General features: G+C 37.6%; 1 protein-coding gene across 8 annotated transcripts in view; it reads right to left on the bottom strand.

Moving 5' to 3' along the window:
• Positions 1-39: 39 nt before the first annotated feature.
• The window catches only part of anks1ab (ankyrin repeat and sterile alpha motif domain containing 1Ab), a 53,135-nt gene continuing 29,263 nt past the window's right edge, over positions 40-23,911 (bottom strand). The window contains exons 4-15 of one of the 8 annotated variants that reach the window (XM_049479477.1): positions 23,475-23,573; positions 21,566-21,712; positions 19,036-19,143; positions 18,217-18,384; positions 16,825-16,962; positions 13,893-13,964; positions 13,557-13,640; positions 12,509-12,646; positions 11,339-11,518; positions 10,415-10,513; positions 4,920-5,124; positions 3,242-3,831 (exon numbers count right to left, since the gene is read on the bottom strand). In XM_049479477.1, the coding sequence (XP_049335434.1) occupies positions 3,806-3,831; positions 4,920-5,124; positions 10,415-10,513; positions 11,339-11,518; positions 12,509-12,646; positions 13,557-13,640; positions 13,893-13,964; positions 16,825-16,962; positions 18,217-18,384; positions 19,036-19,143; positions 21,566-21,712; positions 23,475-23,573 (1,464 nt within the window). In that variant the 3' untranslated portion in view covers positions 3,242-3,805. Of the gene's footprint in view, positions 1,409-3,241; positions 5,125-10,414; positions 10,514-11,338; positions 11,519-12,508; positions 12,647-13,556; positions 13,641-13,892; positions 13,965-16,824; positions 16,963-18,216; positions 18,385-19,035; positions 19,144-21,565; positions 21,713-23,474; positions 23,574-23,911 lie in introns of those variants that run through there. The other 7 variants (XM_049479478.1, XM_022675559.2, XM_022675555.2 and 4 more) reach the window with 7 other exon arrangements.

The following is a 23,911-nucleotide window of genomic DNA, read 5'->3' as shown; positions in this document are numbered from 1 at the left end:
AGAATCATAATGATCATAAATGGCTGAATAGGCAAAAAGGAAAATGTCCGTAAATTTTATTAGGTCAGTGACATTGATATTGACGTGACTCATCAACTAACTGAGAAAATAAATGTTACATGACATGAACATTTTGGGGAAAGGAAGCATTAATTAGATAAATATGATTTTATATATACTTTTTTTTGTTTGTTAAACATAGCTCCCAAACACACCTTGACTTTTTTTAACATATTCCTTTTTTTTCTTTCTTTTTTTAAACAAATCCCTGCTTTCAACATCATCATCATCATCATCATTATACCCAACTACGTAGTGCAAACAAAATAACAAGACATCTCTCAGGCTTTAGGAAGAAACCTGTTCATCACATGTATAAATGCTACTGGTAAAGAACAGTGTCAGTGGGGATGTGGGGGTGAGGGGATTAGGCATTTTCTCTCTATTTTTTCTCCTCTTTTCTTTACTCTTTTTCTTTTTTTGGTTTAGAAGTCAGTGAAATAAATGCACAGGATAAGCATAAATAAATACGCTAAGGTGAAAGCTATAATGTGCTGCTTTTCTGCTGATTCACAGTGTGAGAATGTAATCAAACATCGATTTGTCATTTTCTAGATGCAGTTCATTCTGATTTACTAAGGAGGCTGATTTTTGCTGATCTTTCTTTTTTCCTTCAGGCTTTACTTTACTCTAAATGGCTCTGGCTTGAACACGAACCATCCAAGCAATATTAAAAGCAGCCCTTTAAAGTAGTGAACGGAATAAGTAGTAAATGTAAAACAGCATTGCTGTAAAATCTACCTTTTTTAATTTTTTTTTTTTAGTGCATTTAACCTAAATGAACATGATAATCTGCTGTAGTCAAGTCAGTCAGTCAGTATTTCACGTTCTTATGTTGTTTGGGTGTCCTGTATATATCTAAATAATATATTTCAATATATAAACCCCAGTTTAAAGGGGATAGAACTTTGATATATTCTCAAAATATTACAATTGTCCACACAGTGTTCAATACTAGGATGCTACACCAGTTCTTCAGTTTTTCCACACGATTCCTCCACACAGTTCACCGACGCCTTGGAGTGAAGTAACTGGTCTGGTGTGTGTGTGTGTGTGTGTTTGTGTTTTAAGTGTGTGTTTATTCAGACTTGTAAAAGACTAGCATGCTGTGGCTGTGTAACAGTGGGCGCGATACGCACAGGCCCATCTCTTGCAAGCAAATCCTCTAAGTTGTGACCTTTTTCTAAGCTCATAACAGGAGTCGTCACCGTACCGGATCGTTCTCCTCATGCCGCAGTTTAGTGCCACTGAGTGGCATCGCTTTTTCCTCTCACTCACGCGAAACGTTTCACCTGATTTCCTCGTCTATTCACACCTTGGTGTCCGGAAACTTGAAAGGCGGAGTCAGCTACACAGGAAGAAATATTGGATTTCAGAAAAGTGAATTTCTTTGTGTATATATATCTATTTTTTTTTAAAGGTGAATTATAGTAATAATAATACACGCTAATGCTCTTAAAAATACAAAATTTGAAAACATCAGAACACAATGTCAAGCAAAACATACAAAGCTGACATATAGTAGTACAATGTAATGATGTGATCTCAGATGGACAGCGACTAAAGTGGTGGTTGTGGTGGTCAGTGAAGGGTGGGTGTTGAAACGAGAGCAAACCAACGATGGTGATCAAACGTGAGGCTGATGGCGAGTGACGGCGTGTGGATGATGTAATAATGGTGATCAAGGAGACTTGAGACTTGAGGATTGAGAGGATATGCAACACAGTCACAGAGGAACCAGCACGGTTTTAACAGTCGGCCTCAGGGACAGGACAACTCCAGCATGAACGACAGCCCACCGCACACACAACATTCACAGCAAGGAACACACAACAAAAGAGGACCAGCAACATGGAATATAGATAGAAATACTGCTGTTCTATTTAGAAGCCGGTTATTTTAAGAAACCTACTTTTAAGAGTTTTTTATTTTTTATTTTTTTTATTAGGGCTGCAAATAATGATTATTTTAGTAGTTGACTAATCTGCTGATTATTTTTCCGATTAATCGATTAGTCAACTTGATTATGTTTTTGCGGCTCCTGTTTCTAGCTTTCACTATTGGTTCAAAAAAACGATTTAAATGTCCTTCAAATGTCCAGAATATGGTCTATTTAATTAATTAATGTGGAAGTGTAAAATCTGTTGTGATTGGACATTTTGGAGACGCAGGCCGAGTTGAGTGTTTGTTTATAATGTCTATAACATTGTGTTTTTGTCCCCAGTAATTTGTGTGGTGCTACTAATTGACGATTAGTCGACAACAAACATTTGGAGTCAACAAATTTAAAAAATCAACCTTGTCGATTTTATCGACTGTTCGTTGCAGCCCTATTTTGAATTAAATTCAATTTTTTTTAAGTGAACGAAAATAAAAATGTCTATAGAAAAGCCAAAATTTTGCAGGTTTCCTAAAGAATTTGAGTTGCTGAGTTGTTTTATACAGTGGTGAGTAAATTGAAATTGACACCCCATTAAACTTCCATCTTTTTGAACGTATTTAAAAATATGGGCTATTGATTTTCATCTGAACAATATTGAAACATGGAGGTAATATTACTAAACACATAATTTACATAGGCTATTTGAAAATGTGACAAAACATGTACATTAAAAGTAATGTGTGATTAATAGAAATACTATTTTCTTCTTTGGAACACCTAACAAGGACAGCCCAACATCTAATACAAATTAAAACTAAGTAGAAGTAAATTGTTTGTCTACCAATAGCCCATCAATAGAAACTCTGTTTTCCATATACAAAGTTTGGTACCAGATTCCCATATCAGACTGATGTAACTGAATTATATAATTTAACTGTTTATTTATTTATGTAAGTGAGTGAGCTTAACCAACTTGTATATAGTATTTTTGGTTGTTTTATCGCTTAAGATTCCTACCAACTATGGCACCTGCCACGCAACGCAATTAAATGCCAGGCAAGATTGATTTTGTTTTTTCATAGTAGGTAAAGCATGTATATTGACATTTCTTTATTATATATATGTTTAGTTATATCATTTACATCTCTCAATATTGTTCAAAAAGGGTGTCTAATTGTTCACTTGGCTGTATTGGTCTGTATTTGTCTGATAGAATGACTTGAGTGTCTGTTTGAATATCTCTCCTGCTTGATCTTATCCTAGTTTTTTCTCTAATTTTATATATGACTGACTTCACAATGGGATCCTTAAACCGCATTTTAATCTGAATTACAAAAAACTGTCAAAACACCATCTGCTGCAAGTCCCTGATTGAGGTAAGCAGGTCACACTTTCACAAAGCAAACCAGCAATCAAAAAGAGCTTGAACAGATATACACAAATACTGTATTTACTAAGTGATGTTACAATGTAAAGAATACAAATACAAAACTGCTCACGATTTTCACTTGGAACTCTTCGAGGAATCGACCGCAGTCGACTCGAATTCAAAAACTCATGCTGCATTTTTACCACACTTAAGTCATATAGCCCTGGTGATGCTACATATATGCTAAAGTAAAGGGGGCAAAAGGGGGGGGTGGGGGTGGTTGGTGGCATAGGGCAGATAAAACAAGGATGGTCGATGCAGCCAAACGACATTGTCATGATTTTGCATGTTCAAATTTACAGTTAAAACAGTGCAAACAGTGGACAGAATGGACACCTAGTGCTCGATCAAGCCTGCACCCTGTTTTCCCGCTTTACTCGTGAATTATTGCAAATTGTTTTTCGAACCCCAGACTAGACTGGAATTGGTGCTCTTCAGAGGCCCTCACGGCTGCAGACGCCTGGTAAGACAGAGGAAGCACTGGGTGTGAATTGGGAATGCAGAACAGCACACACTGTGGTGAAGACATTAAATTAAAGGCTACGGTAATGTGGGTCAAGCTAGAAAGAATCAGGGGCGGAACGGAGAGATTGAGGGATTGAGAGATTGAGGAATTGAAGGATTGAGGGATTGATACAGTGCTAGGGTTGTTGCAGAGTTGTGTGTTTGGGGTTGTTTTTTTTTTTTTGGACATCTACTCTACATTTGTTGCATCTGCTAATAGTGATGAGCTGGTTGGTAGTTTCAACGTTTCAACACTGGTCATGATCGCAGTATTGCTGTGCTGATCTCAGGAACGTTCGCCGGCGTACGCCAACGTTCGCCATCGTTCGCCAATGTGTAAGGTTGTCCGTAAGTTCATGTCAAAGCCAAAACAAAAAACGAAGAAAGATATAAATGCTACAGGTATCTTCTGTATCTACATGATATGAAAAGACTTGATTAACAGCTACACTTTAACAGTTTGTGCTCAGAGGCTTCGAGAGGCTCCACAGCGAAACCCACTGACATGAGAGGTTGGACCGTAAACATTCAGCACTGTGATTTTAATAAAAATAAGAAAAGAAAAACGCAATAATAATAGTATTAATAGTAATCAGGCTAAACTGCGATTCAGAGGCGATTGCGCAGGCTGTCCGATCGAGACGGAACAATTATGCTTCAAGGAGGGCACCTGGTGGGCATGGTCCAGGAAATCCAGCACCCAGTTCAACGTTGTAGAAGAGGACGTGGAAGTAGTGGGCTGCACAGGCGAGGGCCGGGGGATTTAAACGGGGTCTCTGGGGGGTTTCTGGGAAGTTTGGGGGAAGTGCAGGGAGCAGATCTTGCCCTGAGGGAGGCTACAAATCACAGTGAGAAGGCACAGGGCAATAAAGTTTTCTCAGGGGGCAAGAAGAAGAAGAAGTAGTAGAAGAAGTTGGAGTTAAACTTGAAGTTGTAGGGGTTTAGGTCAAGTTGGGAAGCCAAAAAAAAAAGGGGGGGGGTGTGACAGGTGTGGGGCCTGGGTTTAGACCTGTACCCCCACTTCAGAATATGGTGGTCTCGTACTTGGCGCTGCTGGGTGGCCTTGAGGAGTCGCGGGGGTCGAAGAGCCAGCCGGTGCTGCCCAAGGACTGTGCGTCCGTCTCCGGCTCTGCGTGGTCCATCTGCCAGGAGGGAGGGGGAGGGGGACGTAAGACTGCGGGACTGGACGCCAGCCAACGCATCGCCCACCTCGTGTGCCATAGAATGGACACGGTGTAGGAGAAATCACCTTGAACAGTTAAGATAACAAAAGTGCGCTAGTTCACATGTAGCTTAGCTGAACAGCGACAGCATTTGTCCATTCATATATTCACAGCAGCACTCAGAACATTAACTTACTGAAACACAAAGCAATATAATCTAATCCTATATCTAACCAACATAACCATTTAAAATTGCATGATCTAACATGATCTATCACAGCTGCTCACTTCGTCATGTAGCTATAACTACATTTATATAAGAGCCAGAGTGAGGGTTCAACAATGTAAACGTGAAATTAGCTTAATCTAAAACATGTAGAGGTGTATTCTGTGTTACAGTATTAAAGAAGAAGGGCATTGTCATATTCTGAAGAACCTGCAGATGGAACTGTAGCTCTGTGCCAGTATGTAATAGCTATAGACACTGATTTATAACTAGGGCTGTGCGATATGACGAAAGACGCATAATACTAGTGCATCTAAAAAAAAATGTAATATCATTGAAAAAAATTAAAACTCATATATTATATAGGTGTATAACACACAGAGTGATCTATTTTAAGTGTTTATTTATTTTATTGTTGATGATTATGGCTTACAGCCAATGAAAACCCTTTAAAAGTCAGTGTCTCATAAAATTGTAATATTATATGGGCAGTGTGCCAAGTCCTACTGGAAAATTAAATCTGATATAAACTTGATAAAACACAGTGGATCAACACCAGCAGATGACATGTCTCTCCAAACCATCACTGATTGGTGGAAACTTCACACTAGACCTCGAGCGGTTTGGACTGTGTGTCTCTCCACTCTTCCTCCAGACTCTGATCCATTCATTTACAAATGAAATGTAAAATTTACTGATGATCAGTGATGGTTTGGAGAGTCATGTCTGTCATCTGCTGGTGTTGATCCACTGTGTTTTATTATCAAGTCTAAAGTCAGTGCAGTTTTGTTTTCCCACAAAATCTTACTTACAGCACTTCATGCATCCCTCTGCTACTGACAACTTTTATGAAGATGCAGATTTCATTTTCCAGCAGGACTCAGCACACTGCCCACACTGCCAAAAGTATCAGTTGGTCTTATATAATATTCTAATTTTCTGAATTACTGACTTGGGTTTTCATTGGCTGTAAGCCATAATCATCACCAAAAAAAGAGATAAACGCTTAAAATAGATCACTCTGTGTGTTTAATACATCTATATAATATATTAGTTTCACATTTTAAACTGAATTTCTGAAATAAAGTAACTTTTCAATGATGCACATGTATGAATGGGATTGTCATATTCTGAATAACCTGCAGATGGAACTGTAGCTCTGAGATGGACAGTGTCCAGACAATTTATTATAAATAGTAATTAGTATAATAATAATAATAATAATAATAATAATAATAATAATAATAATAATAATAATAATAAGGTATCAGTATTTAAAAATCTTAGCGAGTGAAATCATCTAATTTCAAGGCAATAAATACAGTGCCCTCCATAATTATTGGCACCCCTGGTTAAGATGTGTTCTTTAGCTTCTCATAAATTGAGTTTTGTTCTAAATAATATAGGACCACGATGGAAAAAAAAGTAAAGTCCAACCTTTAACTCAAGTAAATTTTAAGGGGGTAATAAAATCCCTGACTAAGAAATAATTATTCTTCATAAAATCACCTGTTCCACAATTATTGGCACCCCTAACAATTCTTAGGAAATAAATTTAATAAAAGTATTTCTGTCACTTCTACAGTAGTTTACGAAGTTGATCAGAGTATGTAGGAACATTTAATTAGTAATTCACAACTTCCTGTTTCCCTGGGGTATAAATATGACGTGACACAGAGGCCATTTATCTTCAACATGGGAAAGACAAAGGAACATACCATTCAAGTGAGGCAGATGTGTGTTGACCTTCACAAGTCAGGCAATGGCTACAAGAAAATCGCTACTCGCCTACACCTGTCCATATCTACTGTCAGAGGAATTATTAAGAAGTTTAAAACAACTGGAACAGTGGTAAACAAGCCTGGACGAGGACGCAAGTTTATTTTGCCACCACGCACAGTGAGGAGGATGATAAGAGAAATAAAAAGTTCTCCAAAGGTCACTGTTACAGAATTGCAACAAATGGTAGCTTCTTGGGGTCACAAAGTCTCCAAAACAACCATCAGGCGCTATCTACATGCCAACAAGCTGTTTGGGAGGCATGCACGGAAGAAACCATTTCTCACGGACAATCATAAACGCAAACGTTTGGAGTTTGCTAAGCGGTACTATGACTTCAACTGGGACCGTGTGCTTTGGTCAGATGAAACAAAGATAGAGCTTTTTGGCAACAAATGCTCTAAGTGGGTCTGGCGTAACACAAGAGCTGAGTATGCAAAAAAGCACCTCATGCCCACTGTGAAATACGGCGGGGGATCAGTGATGCTGTGGGCCTGTTTCTCTTCTAAAGGCCCTGGGAACCTTGTTAGGGTGCATGGCATCATGAATGCTCTAAAATACCAGGACATTTTAAAACAAAATCTGGTGGCTTCTGCCCGAAAGCTGAAGATGGGTCGTCACTGGGTCTTTCAGCAAGATAATGACCCTAAACATGTGGCCAAATCTACACAGAAATGGTTCACCGCACACAGAATCAAGCTCCTCCCATGGCCATCTCAGACCCCAGACCTCAACCCCATTGAAAACCTGTGGGGTGAGCTGAAGAGGAGAGTGCAGAGGAGAGGACCCAGGTCGTTGGATGATTTAGAGAGAATGTGCAAAGAGGAATGGTCAAAGATCCCTCTTTCTGTATTCTCCCATCTTGTGAAACATTACAGGAGAAGATTAGGTGCTGTTTTGTTGGCAAAAGGGGGTTGTACAAAATATTAACATCAGGGGTGCTAATAATTGTGGCACACATGATTTGATGTTAAATAATTATTTCTTAATGTGGGATTTTTTTCCTACTGAATAAATTCACTTGAGTTAAAGGTTGTATTTTACTCTTTTTTTCCATCGTGGTCCTATATTATTTTGAACAAAACTCAATTTATGAGAAGCTAAAGAACACATCTTAACCAGGGGTGCCAATAATTATGGAGGGCACTGTAGTATTATTTTCTCTAATAGGAACATTTGACTTACTACATATTGTGTAAATATAACATTAATTTGCTTATTTTAAGAATAATGATCTTAATCAGTCTGAATTATAATTCTCACCTTATTTTAACTAATTTAAGTCACAGACAGAGATTAAACCTAGTCTTGAACTGCACAGCATTTTAAAAAGAGATTTTTCACTAAAAGGAAAATATTTTTTTTGACTAAACTTAATCCTTTAACATAACCTAGTATAGATTTGCAGGGTATAAAAATAATAATGTTCTCCTAAAGTTTCAAACAGTGAAACTTTGTGACATGTTTCCAATGTAAAGCTTTAATTTTTTGCTGTTCATTTTGCTGTTTCATCAGTTTTTTTTTTAAATAATCAATAATTCTGGTCTTGGAAAAACACTCTGTGGCAGTAATCATTAGATATCGCCCAGGCCTAGAGCCACTGTACAGTTTTTAAAAGTCAAAAGTGATGTTTTACGCATAAGGATGATTTAAAATTAGTCTTTAGAAAACATGACTGAAGAATTACTGTATCTAAATACGTTTTAAGTTGCATAATAAACAGTTTTACTTCTCGAAAAACAGTTTTTTCTCTTTTAAAATGACCACAATCCACTAAAAAACATTTGTAATGTTGGTGTTGGAGTCTACAAGATATTTCCTTTCCTTCTTTCTTCCTCTTCTATTTCAATATTACCCTTATGGTCTTTCTCAGGCCCTGATAAATGTTTTTTGCTTATGTACCTCATCGTTTGTAAGTTGCTTTGGATTATACTGGATTTACAGTTCGCTCCCTTGCACTTTGCTTAATTACACAGCTGAATAGAGGTTCTCCTGTAATGATAATAAACATCATCTGCAACTTTCTTTAAAACAAGATTTAACATAAACCTACCTCAAGACTATTTGGATACAATAATATTCATATGTGTGCAGTTATTATTTTTATTTCATTATATTTTATTTAACTTATCTTTTAGCTTCTATTGCTCTTTAGTGCTCTTTATTTCTTTAGAACTACTTTAGTACACTTTATTTTAAGGCACACAAATTAGGCGCTTATTAATGTCTTATTATTTGCTTAATAAAGCCTTAATTAGACATTTGTAAATTAGTTATTCACTACTTATTAGGCTTTATTCTGTGTTATTAAGTGATATTGGTGCTTAATTAGGGGTCTGTGATTGATTAAATATTTATTCAGTTCTTTTTAGTCTCTAATTAATGATTTATTATTTTAGAATATGGTACTTTAATCACATCTTGGTCTATTAGTGACTTATTAACCCTTTATTAACTCATTAATAATAAACTCCAGCACAGCCATAACCTTGCCAAACTCACATAGATCAAACTGCTGCCAATTATAATAACACTAATAACATGTAGAATTAACTAATAGTTAATGCTTAATAATCTGATTAACAGGGTGCTAACATATAGAACTAACACAGCCATTATTAATCATTTCCACATAATAGACCACTAATTAAGCACCAATAACACTTAATAACACAGAATAAAGCCTAATAATAGTTAATAAATAATTTACAAATGTCTAATTAAGGCTTTAATAAGCAAATAATAAGTAAATAATAAATTTGTGTTCCTTAAAATAAAGTGTTACCGTACTTATAACTATATTCCTATTCTATGTATTGTTTATTGTACCTTCTTTTGTAGTGTTGTCAATGTTTGTCAATAGTAACAGTGTAACTGTTACATGTTGTACATGTGTTGCTCTCACCAAGTCAAATTTCTTCTATGTGTAACATACTTATAAAGAGAAATAAAATTATTCTGATTCTGATACTAGCCTCCTCTAAATGCAATGTAATGTAACATATGTAACATAACCATAATCAAAAGCCAAGCCAAGCTAAAACCTCAACATAAAGTCAAACATATTAATAAAAACCTGCTACGATCTCATAGACTTCTCCACAGAACAAACACCGCACGGCCCTGCGAGAAGTACCTGAACCTCATATTGTGTTGTACAGCTGATGGCCTGACAACCAAAAGTGAACAAAGTAGAGAAAGGCGATAGAATGAAAAAAAAGTGGAAGGAAAATTAGTTCAAGGGTGGAAAATGTCTGGTAGAGAAGATGGGAGAATGTGAGGGAGGGTAGAAGAAGAGAGATGAAGAGAAAGAAAGAAATAACGAAAGAAAGGAAGGAAGGAAGAATGAATGAATGAAAGAAGTGCAGAACCTGGACTCCAGGGCTGACAGAGGGCAGCGGGAGGTAGGAGGGGCGGTGGGCGGAGCAGGTGTGACAGTAGCAGCAGCGGCATTCTAGTACAGGTGCGCCCTGGGGAGGAGGAGGAGCGAGAGCAGAGGCACATATATGTGTTAAAGGCCCAGGACAACAAGCCAGGGACAGGAGAATACAAGACACAAATCAGTATGACGGAAATCAGTTAGGACGGGGGACAGACAGTATGCAAGACGAAATGTCTGAAACGTGGACAGACGCTTTTATAGAACATGTTCAACTGCTATCATTGTGTTTAACACAGTACCATATTTTACAGACTATAAGGCGCACTGGATTATAAGGCGCACTATCAATGAATGTCTATTTTCTGGTCCTTACTATTTTCATACATAAAGTGCACTGGATTATAAGGTGCACCATCAATGAACATCTGTTTTCTGGTTTATAATCATACATTAGGCGCAACAGTTTATAAGGCGAATGATTTTAAGCAACAATAGTAAGGAACAAGGGTGTCTCACAGTAATCTACACAGAAGCTTAGATTTCCAGTAACAGTGCAGCTGCTGAGTGTTTCATTAACCAGGGCGCTATTAGCTATTGTTTGTCCCACGTTGCTTATTTTGAAACGGTAAACAGGCAGGCTATAGTCCGATATACTCATCTCTGAACAGTGAAAGAGCTAGCGCTGCGATTAGCAGCTAATGCTAATGTTAATACTGCTCCAGCCTTGGTATTGGAGAAACTTTACTGAAACTCCTTAATAATCCTGTACTGCAGCAGAGTGGCTTCACTGCTCCTTACAACCTGACTGATAGAATTCATAAGGCGATTTTTGAAAAAATTAAGGAATTTGAGGTGCACCTAATAATGCATAAAATACGGTAATTGTGTTTGCTTGTGTTCGGTTGTTCCTCACCATTGACCGTCGCGTGCTGTTGCGGTACTGAGAGGTCGGCCTGCTGGTCTTGGTCTCTATGATCTCAGAGGCTGGGCCCACGTAGGAACTGTGACGCCGAGCCTTCTGTGCCTGAAGAGCCATCTGATAGGCCACCTCGAACGCCTGTCCCAGGGTCAGAATGATCTCGTACGTCTGCGTCTGGGTAAAGAATGTCAAATAGTCAAATAGAGTACGAACGTTTTTCAAAAGACTTATTAAAGACACTTCTAGAGGTTAGACAACATTTCCCATGTCTTTCAAATAATCTTCTTAAATTTGTTCTTGAGAAAAGTCCAAATAAAAAAGCTTTAAATTCAGTGTTTTTTCATTACTTAATTTTTTAAAATACTAAAGTCATCCAAAATATTAAGGAAAAAAATGTGGCATTATTTAGTAAACAAAAAAGTGTTAAAAAAATTTTAAAATTTTTTTAGATTCCTCAAAGTAGCAATGACAGTTTTGCACATCTCTGCTGGATTTTCTCAGTCAGCTTTATGAGGTAGAGTCTCCTGGAATTCAGGATTTCAGTTAACAGCTGTGCTGAACTCATCAACAGTTAATTACTTGAATTTCTTGTCTCTTAATGTTTGAGAGCATCAGTTGTAAAGTTGTGAAGAGTTAGGATTACAGGTATACAGTGAATAGTGAATATTTAAGTAATGTTTTAATTATGCTAAAGAAAAAAAATGCTTTAAGAAATGAAGGTCAGTCAATCGGAAACATTTCCAAACTTTAAAAGCAACATCAAGCGCAGTCAAAAATGTTATGATGAAACACTCATCATGACACTCATCAGGAATGTCCCAGGAAAGGAAGAGCAAGAGTTTCCATTGTTGTACAGAATAGGTTGATCAGAGTTACCAGCCTTAAAAACCACAAGTTAACAGCTACCCAGAGTATTTTGGTTTGTTTAACACTTTCAAGTTACTACATAATTGCTTATGTGTTCCTTCATAGTCTGGATCACTTCACTATTCATTTATTATGTAGTCCAACGTTGTACTGGTGCACATCTTTTAATGTTTGAGGTAACTCAGAGGGTACAGTCAGAACATTAACCACTAATACAAAATAATAATGATTTACTGTATGCTATATGACATGACATAATTTCATTCATCAAATACTGGTTCAAACGGGATCACTCACCACTTCCACTGTGGTGAAGACGTGGCAGAAGTGATGCCCAGACTTCAGATCTTTCGTGATGTAGGCAAACGTGCGGAGATCATCAGGGTCCTGGGCGGCACAGGAGATGTTCTGGATCTCGTGTTCTGCCACAATAGCCTGCAGAGGAGATCATACACACACACACACACACACACGTACTTTATCATAGCTGGTAGATACATTATATCATTTTGAAGCATATGTTTTGGTCCATTTATTATGTAATTTGACACAGTGCGAAAAACAACTTCCAGATTCATGTTATGGCAAAAATGTAATGACCAATTGGCACTTTTGGAAGGGTGGGCAGTGTGCCAAGTCCTGCTGGAAAATGAAATCTGCATCTTCATAAAAGTTGTCAGTAGCAGAGGGAAGTATGTAGTGCTGTAAGATTTTGCGGGAAAACAAAACTGTACTGACTTTAGACTTGATAATAAAACACAGTGGATCACCACCAGCAGATGACATGTCTCTCCAAACCATCACTGATCATCAGCGAATTTTACATTTTATTTGTAAATCAAGGGAGCAGAGTCTGGAGGAAGAGTGGAGAGACACACAGTCCAAACTGCTCGAGGTCTAGTGTGAAGTTTCCACCAATCAGTGATAGTTGGAGAGACATGTCATCTGCTGGTGTTGATAACAACTGACAACTTTTATAGAGATGCAGATTTCATTTTCCAGCAGGACTTGGCACACTGCCCACACTGCCAAAAGTACTAATTGGTCTTATAGAATATTCTAATATTCTCAGACACTGATTTTTGGGTTTTCATTGGCTGTAAGCCATAATCACCAACAAATAAAGTAACTATTCAATGAAATTCATCTTTTTTGAGATGCACTAGTACTACACATAGCATAAAAAAACTCTCTCGTCATAAAGCATTGGCATGTGAAGGACTACAGTGCAACAGCATTGCTTTTCCAATAGCTGAATTTAATGGTGGCCTCAGGCCCGGGTCTGTATACGAGTGTAAGAGTCTTTGCATTAAATTGGATTGATTGACTTTGGCCTGCAGCTTACCTTAGTGGCTGCATCAATGAACTTGACTCCTCTGTATGTGATGGACAGGATTATGACGGGGCCTTTTCGATGGTCCTTTGATTTCTGATAAGACATTACGAGACACAAGAGGGGTGGGATGGGCTTGTTAATCTGGTAAACTGATTAGTCAGCATTTTCCATGCTCTTATCCTGTATTAGTTAATTGGATAATGATTTAGATTATTGATCAAACTAAAGCTCAGACAATAAATAAGAACTGTTTATGGAGACTGTCAAAGCAAAGCATCAGGACCTCCACTGAACAACAGATCAATCCAAATACAATGTGAAAAGTGAAAATGCTGTTGTGTTTACCCTTATTCTCGCGCAGGCCTCCTGGGTAGACTCAATACCTCGCAGGTCTCGGATAATCACAGAGCCCAGGTACTACAAAGATATAGCTCAGCATTAAGTCTCATCAGACACAGACACAGTTCAGCACTTCAGTCTGCAGCACTTAGAAATAAACTCTTCTGTCTGCTCAGACTGGTCTAGAGCAGACGAAGCGTTAGTAACGCTATCTTTGATTTATTTCCACCTAAAAAGACTCTGAATTACTCTATTTTGACTGATATTGAGGTCCAATATTTTCACAAGACCTACAATTTTATACATTTATCATCAAAAAATATAGTTGCAGCCAGAGGGAAGTGTCAGACTGCAATGTTTTCAGAAGGAATTTATAAAAGGACAGTTACCATGAACAATAAATTCTAGATTAATTATAGATTCTCCTGATCTGGTAGTGGAAGGTTGTTTGTTCCACCATTGGGGAACTCTGTATGAGAACAGTCTGGATTGCTTTGTGTGAGTGTTTGGCAAAGCGAGGTGACGTTCATTGGAGGAGCGCAGCGGCCGGGAGGTAGGCTAAGCCTTCAGGAGCGAGTGCAGGTAGGAAGGAGCCTGTAATGTCATCACCTTATAGGCGATTGTAAGCGCTTTGAATTTGATGCGAGCAGCAACCGGTAGCCAGTGGAGCTCAATGAGCAGCGGAGTGACATGTGCCCGTTTTGGTTGGTTGAAGACCAGACGTGCTGCTGCATTCTGAATCATCTGTAGTGGTTTTACTACGCAGGCCGGGAGGCCAGTTAGTACGGCATGGCAGTAGTCGAGGCGTGAGATTACCACAGCTTGTACCAGGAGTTGGGTGGCCTGTTTCGTCAGAAACGGTCGAATTTTTACGATGTTGTAAAGCGCAAAGCGGCAGGACCGAGCAACTGAGGCCACATGGTGCGTGAAGAGAAGCTGGTCATCAACCATGACACCCAGGTTCCTAGCAACCTTTGACGGTGAGAGAGAGAGAGAGTCGATGGTTATGGCAAAGTTGTGTTGAATAGAAGGTTTTGCTGGTATGACCAGAAGTTCAGTCTTTGAGAGGTTTAGTTGGAGGTGATGTTCCTTCATCCATGCGGATATGTCTGAGAGACACTGTGATATTCGTGCAGAGATTGAGTGATCATCTGGTGAGAACGACAGGTATAGCTGAGTGTCGTTAGGAAAAACCATGTGAGCGGATAACCCGACCTAGAGAGGTGGTGTATAATGAGAAGAGAAGAGGTCCCAGTACCGAACCCTGGGGAACCCCAGTGGGTAACGAGTGGGCTGGGGACAGCCGTCCTTGCCATGACACCCTGAACGAGCGCCCAGTGAGGTACGATCTGAACCATGACAGCGCAGTTAGTTAGAGGTGTCAGTCTAAATTTACAGTAACTTATTGTTCCTGGTAACTTTTGCAAATATTGTATTGATAATACATGTATTTACTTAAGCCCTGCGCTGAGGGGGCAAAAGACCCTCTAATATTTTAGGAAGATTTACTCTATAAGTATTTAAAAAGTACCATACTAGTTTAGATTTAACATGTGACTTGCAAGCTGTGAAACATATGTTGGTGAATTTATGCTCTACATATAAATTCATGCTGTCACAGCTACTGTTGTAGACAAGCTATCCGTACAGATTCTTGCTGGAAATTAAATCAAACATTAATTCTAATGAGAATGTTTTTTTTTTGTAGCTAATTGAAGCAAAGCAGGTTCAAAATGACAACAATGCATTTGCGGTAAACTTAAGCAATCCAGACTGTTCTCATACAAAGTTCCCTAATGGTGGAACAAACTACCTTCTACTACCAGATCAGGAGAATCTCTCACTATCTTTAATAAACTCCTGAAGACAGAGCTCTTCAAAGAGCACTTACTCTCCTAACACATCTAACTAACTACCTTCTACTACCAGATCAGGAGAATCTCTCACTATCTTTAATAAACTCCTGAAGACAGAGCTCTTCAAAGAGCACTTACTCGCCTAACACCTCTAACTAACTACCGTCTACTACCAGATCAGGAGAGTCTCTCACTATCTTTAATAAACTCCTGAAGACAGAGCTCTTCAAAGAGCACTTACTCTCCTAACACCTCTAACTAACTACCTTCTACTACCAGATCAGGAGAATCTCTCACTATCTTTAATAAACTCCTGAAGACAGAGCTCTTCAAAGAGCACCTACTCTCCTAACACCTCTAACTAACAACCTTCTACTACCAGATCAGGAGAATCTCTCACTATCTTTAATAAACTCCTGAAGACAGAGCTCTTCAAATAACACTTACTCTCCTAACACCTCCAACTAACTACCTTCTACTACCAGATCAAGAGAATCTCTCGCTATCTTTAATAAACTCCTGAAGACAGAGCTCTTCAAAGAGCACTTACTCTCCTAACACCTCTAACTAAAACTAACTACTTCTAACCTCATTTCCTTCTTCCCCTCCTTTCCTCCTCTGTCTTAAATATTTTTTTACTTGAACTTCTATGTCCTCTTTTGCTAATGTACATCATTATTTGTAAGTCACTTTGGATAAAAGCATCTGCCAAATTTAATGTAATGTAATGTAAAGCTATACACATACGTACATTTGTTGACAAGCTGAGAGATAAAAATCTGTCATCTGAAGTGAAAGAATCATGTGTACTGAGGCGATAGATAGGCGATAGGATTTTACACAAATATGACACAAATAGGATACACAGTGGCACACAATTCTGGTGCAATTTCACAAAAGTTACATAGTGCATTAATAGCATTCTAGACTGTAATGCCAATTACAGAGACACCACACTCCCTGTTACAGTCAGTGATGCCTCACGTGATTCTGAAGCTGCTAATTTAGGTTATGCATCATTGTAATACTGTCAGTTTATCAGTATGCTTATTAATATGGGCAGAAAGATAAAGAATACTTACACTAGCTTCATAGCCACAAGCCTCACTGATGAGCTTCTCAGGATGGTGGTGCCATGTAGAGACTGTGGTGTAGGTGGCAGACTGGCTTGTGGGTCTCAGGCTTAGCCGTGACTCTCTTTGCCGATCTATATGACGATCCTACAGAGGCACAAACATGAACAGAAAAGAAAAACAAGTGGAATTAGCGAACTATAAAGCAATAATGCTGAGGTATTACAGAGGATTATGATTTAGCTCAGCTCAAACAACCAAACTGTTTAAAAGTTTACTACATGGCTTAAAGTATATTTAGTGTCCCAATATTTGTAGATACAACTAATGAAGGCATTTAGCTATTTAAGTGTTTTTTTTTTACATTAACTAGACATGGATATACAGTACTTTAGAGAAGTGAAATGAGTTTTAATGGGAGCCATGATGCTCCTGAACACATACCGTTCACGGCTCACTCACACTAAAAACTGACTCAAAAGAGCAAAGTCATAATATTACAAGAATAAAGTTATAGTCCAGATTTTGCTGTGCGGGCGTCGCTACTGGTAGCCTAGCCTATATTGCCATTTAGCTTTGGCTAAAATGCTCCACATTTTCTGATATTGCTTTTTGCATTGAAAACAATTTGTTTTCCCAAAAAAAACAACAAAAATTAAATAAGCTGCGGTGTTTAAAGCGTGTGAAAAATGAGCGACTTACAGCCCAGAAATTACGGTTAACACAGCATGTAGATGTAAAAGAAAAACTACTTCTATTGTTTACTTTTTGTGCTCAAGTTCTATTGGCTTGTTAACAGGACACATTCAGAGTCAAAGTATGCAGTACCAGATTACCAGAGTACCAGAGTTAAACTAATATGGACCAAAATTCCATAAGTGCATTACAATTCCATTCCATTAGTGCATTACAATAGTCTAGTCTTGAGGTAATAAAGGCATGTACAAATGTTTCTGCATCATGCAAGGATAAGGCACTTCTTAGCCTGATAAGAAATAATATTACGGAGGTGTAGAAAAGCTGTTCTAGTAACATTAGATATGTGTTTATTGAATGCTAGATCTGAATCTATAATAACTCCAAGGTTTTTAGCTGCTGTACCAGGTGTAACGGAGAAGTCGGCCAGAAGTGTGATCATTTATTTTAAGCAGCTTTGGGGCCTAATAGGAAAACTTCTGTTTTATCACTATTTAATAGGAGAAGGTTGTGAGACATCATTTCACATCTTTTACACAATCCTCAATTTTCTTTATTCTCACTCTGTCATCAGGTTTGGCTCATATGAAGAGATGCATGTCATCTGCATAACAATACAGTTTGAAACACAGCTAATATGCAAATAGTAGTTTTAGGTTTATCAGTAATCATCAAACATCAACCATCTCCCACCAGGAGACTCACATGTGAGCGCGGCCTCTCGCTGTAGGAACGGAGCGACACGCTGCACTCCTGATCCAGCCCTCGACCTCTCCTCCCAAAATCACTCAGCGGCAGCAGCATGTCCATGGAGCGACTCGTATACGGGTCCATGTAACCAAGAGGAGGATTCTGGGACAAGAGATCCTGAATCTAAAACACAGATACAAAAAGTATATAATTAATGCCATGCTGTAAAAATTCAAACAGAACTTACAACTCTGCACTAAAAGAAGTAAGCTGTGTCTACAGATTTTTTATTTCTTTTTTACAGTACACAGGACATTATATGGTCTGAAATGTTACATATATAATCATTTGAAAATGCCAGCTGCCCTTTACATTGCATAGATATTTCATTGTGAATAGATGAACAGAAATTGTCAAAAATAAAATGTTGTTAAATAATTTGTTATTACATTTTACTTTCAATTCAGAATTAGATTTTAGAATTTGATTTTTGCACAATTAAAAATATAATGCATATAATGCCTCTACCATAATAATAACAAGAAAATATTACAGCAAGCAACTTCAGCAAGAGAATATCAAATTCCATCAATATAACATAAAAAACTGTGAATTTGTATAAAAACAAGAAAAACAATTACAATACATTTATTAAATTATGTTTTAGACACATTTTATAATGGTTTATACATTACATTTTTTAATTGGCTAAATGGTTAAAATCATTCCATAGTATGGATTTTCATTTGTCTACCCAAATAAATTTACCATAAAAAAATCAAAGATTTCTTATTGCATAAATAATAAAATATATATAATCTGCATGTCCATTACCTTGAGCTGGGATAAGCTTTTGGACTTTGATGGTGCTTCTTCATACGGTCGCTCTGCTATGGAGGCAATGATTCTCTTCCTGTGGCCGAGCGGGCCAATTTTCAGCACCTACACAGGGCAGCATAACACACAGCATGTAAATGATCAGCAGAAACAGAATATGCAGTCAAATATATATAAACAAATGTTTTAGGAATATGCTGTCCATAGGTCAGAAAACACCCATAGTAAATTAATTTCATCATTAAAATGACGTTCATCTGTGAAATGTATTTAGTACATACAAGCTATTAATGTTTCCTGAGATATTTCTGTGGATATTATGAATAAGATTAGAATCTTTGAGCATAAAGAAGAAAAAAAGGAGTTTTCAGAAGTGGATTTCAAAATATTATTAAAAGATACTATATAAGAAAATGGGAAAAATGGGACAGGTGCATGGCCTGATAGACCACTGAAACATCCATCATCAAATAAGCTTTCGCCTTTGAGAGAAAAAAGAAAATCAAGCTCCTCTGTTGCTCCAGAAGATCAAAAAGCTCTTGCTGAGAAAAGGAGACGAGACAAATCCAACTGCTGAAGCTTCTTCTGTTCTCAGAACAATAGACTGATCACCCCAGATCTCCAGAGCTCAACATCACTGAAGGTGAGATTACCTGGATGACGGGAAGCAGAAATTGTTCCGATTTGTACGACTGAACTTTGGAGATGTGGAAAAAAACTGAACACACTGAATATTAAAACACAAATCGTTTGGTTGTTATTATAAGGTACCAGCCAGCAAAATCTAGATAAATTTGTTCTTAGCAATTTTTAAAAATAATTTTATGTCTAATTTTTTCCCCCATTTTCTCCTCAATTTACACGGCCAAATATCCAACCCACTCATTAGGACTCCCTCTATCACTAGTGATGCCCCAACACCAGGAGGGTGAAGACTAGCACACTCTTCCTCCGATACATGTGAAGTCAGACTCCACCTCTTTTTGAACTGCTGCTGATGCAGCATTGCCGAGAAGCATCACAGCACTAACGCTCGAAGGAAAGCGCAGCAACTCGGTTCAGACACATCAGCTCACAGACGCAGGCTTGTGCTGATCCACATCACCCTAGGAGTGATGATGGGAAAGAGCACCGTCTACTGTACCCACCCAGAGAGAGCAAGACCAATTGTACTCTCTTAGGGCTCTGGTAGCTGATGGAAAGCAGCATGAACAGGATTCGAACCGACGATCTTCTGAATGATCTTACTGATTTTGAGTGGCATGAATGTTGGTGTTAGACTGGTTTAAGTAGTTTTAGAACTGCTCGAAAACAGCAAAAAACTCCTCTTCTGTCTGCCAAGAACAGAAAGCTGAGGCTGCAGTAGACCCAAAAGAAACTTAGTCTGGTCTGACGGATTTTGATTTCTGCTAAGATGACACAGATGGTATGGTCAGAATTTGGCACCAGAGGAAATAATTCAACCACTTGTATGTGGTGTAGTGATATAGTGTTTTTTTAAACCATTCTATCTTAGCATAAATGCCACAGCCTGTTTAAGTATTGATGCTGACCCTGTGTATCCCTTCATGTCCACAATTTAAAACCTTCTAATGGATACTTCCAGGATGATGGTGCCCCATGTCATAAAGTAAAAGTTATCTGCAATTGGTTTTTGATGAACATGATAATGAGTTTAGTGTTCTTCAGTGTTTTTTCTCAGTTACTGGATCTGGCTCCAATAGATTTTAAGTACTCCTAAAAAACTGTATTTCGTCAACATGATTTTTGATTTTCCTGTTAGTCACTTAGCTCTGTAAGTCAATTTCATGTTTGAGGCTTCTATATAAATTAATTAAGTCATGAATTTTAACAGGAATTACTTAAATAGATGTTTAAATGAATTACAATGTTACAATGAATTTTGCACAGTACTGTAAGCACTTAACCAAGCACCTGTAGTCAATAAACACCATCTTATATACAGCTCTGGAAAAAATGATAAGTTTCTTTGATTTTACCAAATTGAAAACCTCTGGATTATAATCAAGAGGAAGATGGATGATCACAATCCATCGACTCAAGCTAAACTGCATGAATTTATGCACCAGGAGTAAAGGCTTAAAGTTATCCAAAAGCAGTGTGTAAGACTAGTGGAGGAGAACATGATGCCAAGAAGCATGTAAACTGTGATTAAAAACAGTGTTATTCCACCAAATATTGATTTCTGAACTTAAAACCTTATGAATATGAACTTGTTTTCTTTGCATTATTTGAGGTCTGAAAGCTCTGCATCTTTTTTGTTATTTCAGCCATTTCTCATTTTCTGCTAATAAATGCTCTAAATGACAATATTTTATTAGGAATTTGGGAGAAATGTTGTCTGTAGTTTATAGAATAAAACAACAATGTTCATTTTACTCAAACATAAACCTATAAATAGCGAAATGGTCTCTTAATTGTTTCCAGAGCTGTATATGCATTGGATTTATTGTACCAACTAAAGGCTAATTAATTAATTCAGAGAGAATTAAGAGTAGTAAATTACATTAACAATCTCCAACTCCCACAGGTTCTTCACACACTCCAGTGTGCGGTAGCCACTGGACAGGAAGTTGTGGAGATACTCCCCAAGACCCAGAATCTCCAGCCAAGAAGCAAGTGAGGTACTTCCATCACAGCCAAGAGCTTTTACCTACATTTACAGAAAAGCACAGCTGAACCACAACTTAAACATATACTAAACATCATCAGTCTTCCTGAAACCCAAGGTATTCTGTTGATACAGTGAATTCCCCAGTGTTGAATTAACACCTGAAGTGTTTACTTAAGCCCATCTGGCCACAAATGCAGACTGTTAGACAGGATTCATTAATTTTAGTCACTGAGGGCCAGTTTTCAGCACATTCTGGAGATGTTTCTGCTCAAACAAACCTTATAAAATCTGTAAATTAGTTGAGATGAGGCTATGTGACATGGTTGTGTCAATTGTGTGACAGTGGGAACAGCAAAAAACACATTCAATCTTCAATTACACATGACATCTTTGAAATAAATATCGAATTTGCATGAATCAGAATTAAAATTTATTAGAATTTAACATCACAGAAGCAAAAAATGCTTTTGTTAAAAAATAGACATGATATAATATAGAAAAAATAGGGAAAAAAAGAGGAAGATAAGAACAAAATGGACAACAGCAGTGAGTGAGGGTTTCAGCTATGTTGAGATAATGAGGTAACAGATCTCATAAATCTTTGGGGTGATGTCTCTTTTGTTCCAAAAATGTTAAAGGGCCCTTGATGCAAGTGTTCAGTTCTTTTAACCCTTCCAGACAAGACAATGCATCCATTGCAATGGATATCATGTATTTTCTTTGTTTTTCTTTATGTTTGTACATTTTTTTAGCTGTTGTCCATTAGAATAGACCATGAACCAGCCCATAAAACAGTAACTTGGCTCCACCCACTACACTGGAAAAAAACAGTAGTACCTAAGCTTAGTTTATAGAGGCTATTTTTACTTAATTAATTATAATTTTATGTGATTTAGAACACGTTTTAATTATGTTTTTTCACGTATTAATTATTTTTAATTTACTGTTTAGGGGTGGTTTATGAAAATAAAAAGGTCAATATGAAATACAAATTATTACACACAGGCTCTCAATGCAATTGGATTTTTTTTCTGTGCATTACAGACAGAAAACAGAATGTTCTTCCATTACTGGAGATAATTCAGGTCTGAAATGGTTAATGCAATGGCTGAACGTGACCACAAAATGTGGCTACAGGTTCAAAGGAAAGTAAAAAGCTTAAAAAATGACATTTACATAAACCAAGGGCACAAAAATCTTAATTGCGTTCTCATGGTAAGCCCAGCTATCAGACAGAACTACCATGATAGCTCATGTGATTCAGAGTGAAACTGAAACTTCATGTGAAGCATTGCTCTTTTGTTGGATTTCAATACCATATTTTTTGCCGTTCACACTGCCACCTATGTCAAAAAGATTAGATTTGGGCCACTTTTATCTTATGTGTGAACATAGCCTTATATTTGACACAACTTATCTCAAAAATGTATATACAGGATATATATATATATATATATATGTTTGTGCAGTTACCCAGCTGTACATAACTGTTCAGACAAATGTCAGATATGGTTCATTTTAAAGAGATAGTGTAAACTAAAAATAAAAGTCTTAAATTTCCATCAGATTTGGTTTGATAATCAGATTTGAGACACTTTCACCTGCTGTGTGAACATAGCCTAATGGTGCTGAACACTGGCCTCCAGGACTGGAACTGAAAAACCCAGTAGTATTTTACTTTACAAGAACATGGATTTAGGGGTTATTCACTTAATCATGCACAATTATAAAGCTTACCTGTGAGACATCTAAACCCTCGCAGGCATGTCTACGATGTAGATAATAAGGTTATAAATGTCACCTTTGGTAGGCTCTTTGCTGCATGAAGAATTTTCTTCCGATGGCCGGGATCTGTGATACCAATTTCCCTAAGATCTTCATCTTCCATTACATTACTACCCTGCACAGATGCATACAAGTCCAGCATTTATTACAATTTAACCTACTTTGTGATCAAGTATAAGACCATTTGACCAATATCTAGACTTGAAATCATAGAAAATGATTGGAATGAATTGGATTTTGTGTACGATATTCACTATATGCCCAACTGTATCCAGACAGCTTTTCTAAGGAGAAGAGTGCAGCTATTTAGGGCACACCAGTTGCTGACACAGGAGTGAGGTTGAGTGCACTCTACTGGCAGTAGAATAGGAATTGTTGTGCATCAGAGAAGCATCAGTTTAAATGATGTAAAGCTCCCTAACTTTAAATTAACAAACTCAATGGAGCAGTGGA

Source organism: Astyanax mexicanus, chromosome 5 (assembly GCF_023375975.1).
Source record: "Astyanax mexicanus isolate ESR-SI-001 chromosome 5, AstMex3_surface, whole genome shotgun sequence".
Classification (NCBI taxonomy): domain Eukaryota; kingdom Metazoa; phylum Chordata; class Actinopteri; order Characiformes; family Acestrorhamphidae; genus Astyanax; species Astyanax mexicanus.
The sequence above is the reverse complement of the archived record's forward strand: the minus strand, read 5'-3'. Positions and strand labels throughout refer to the sequence as shown.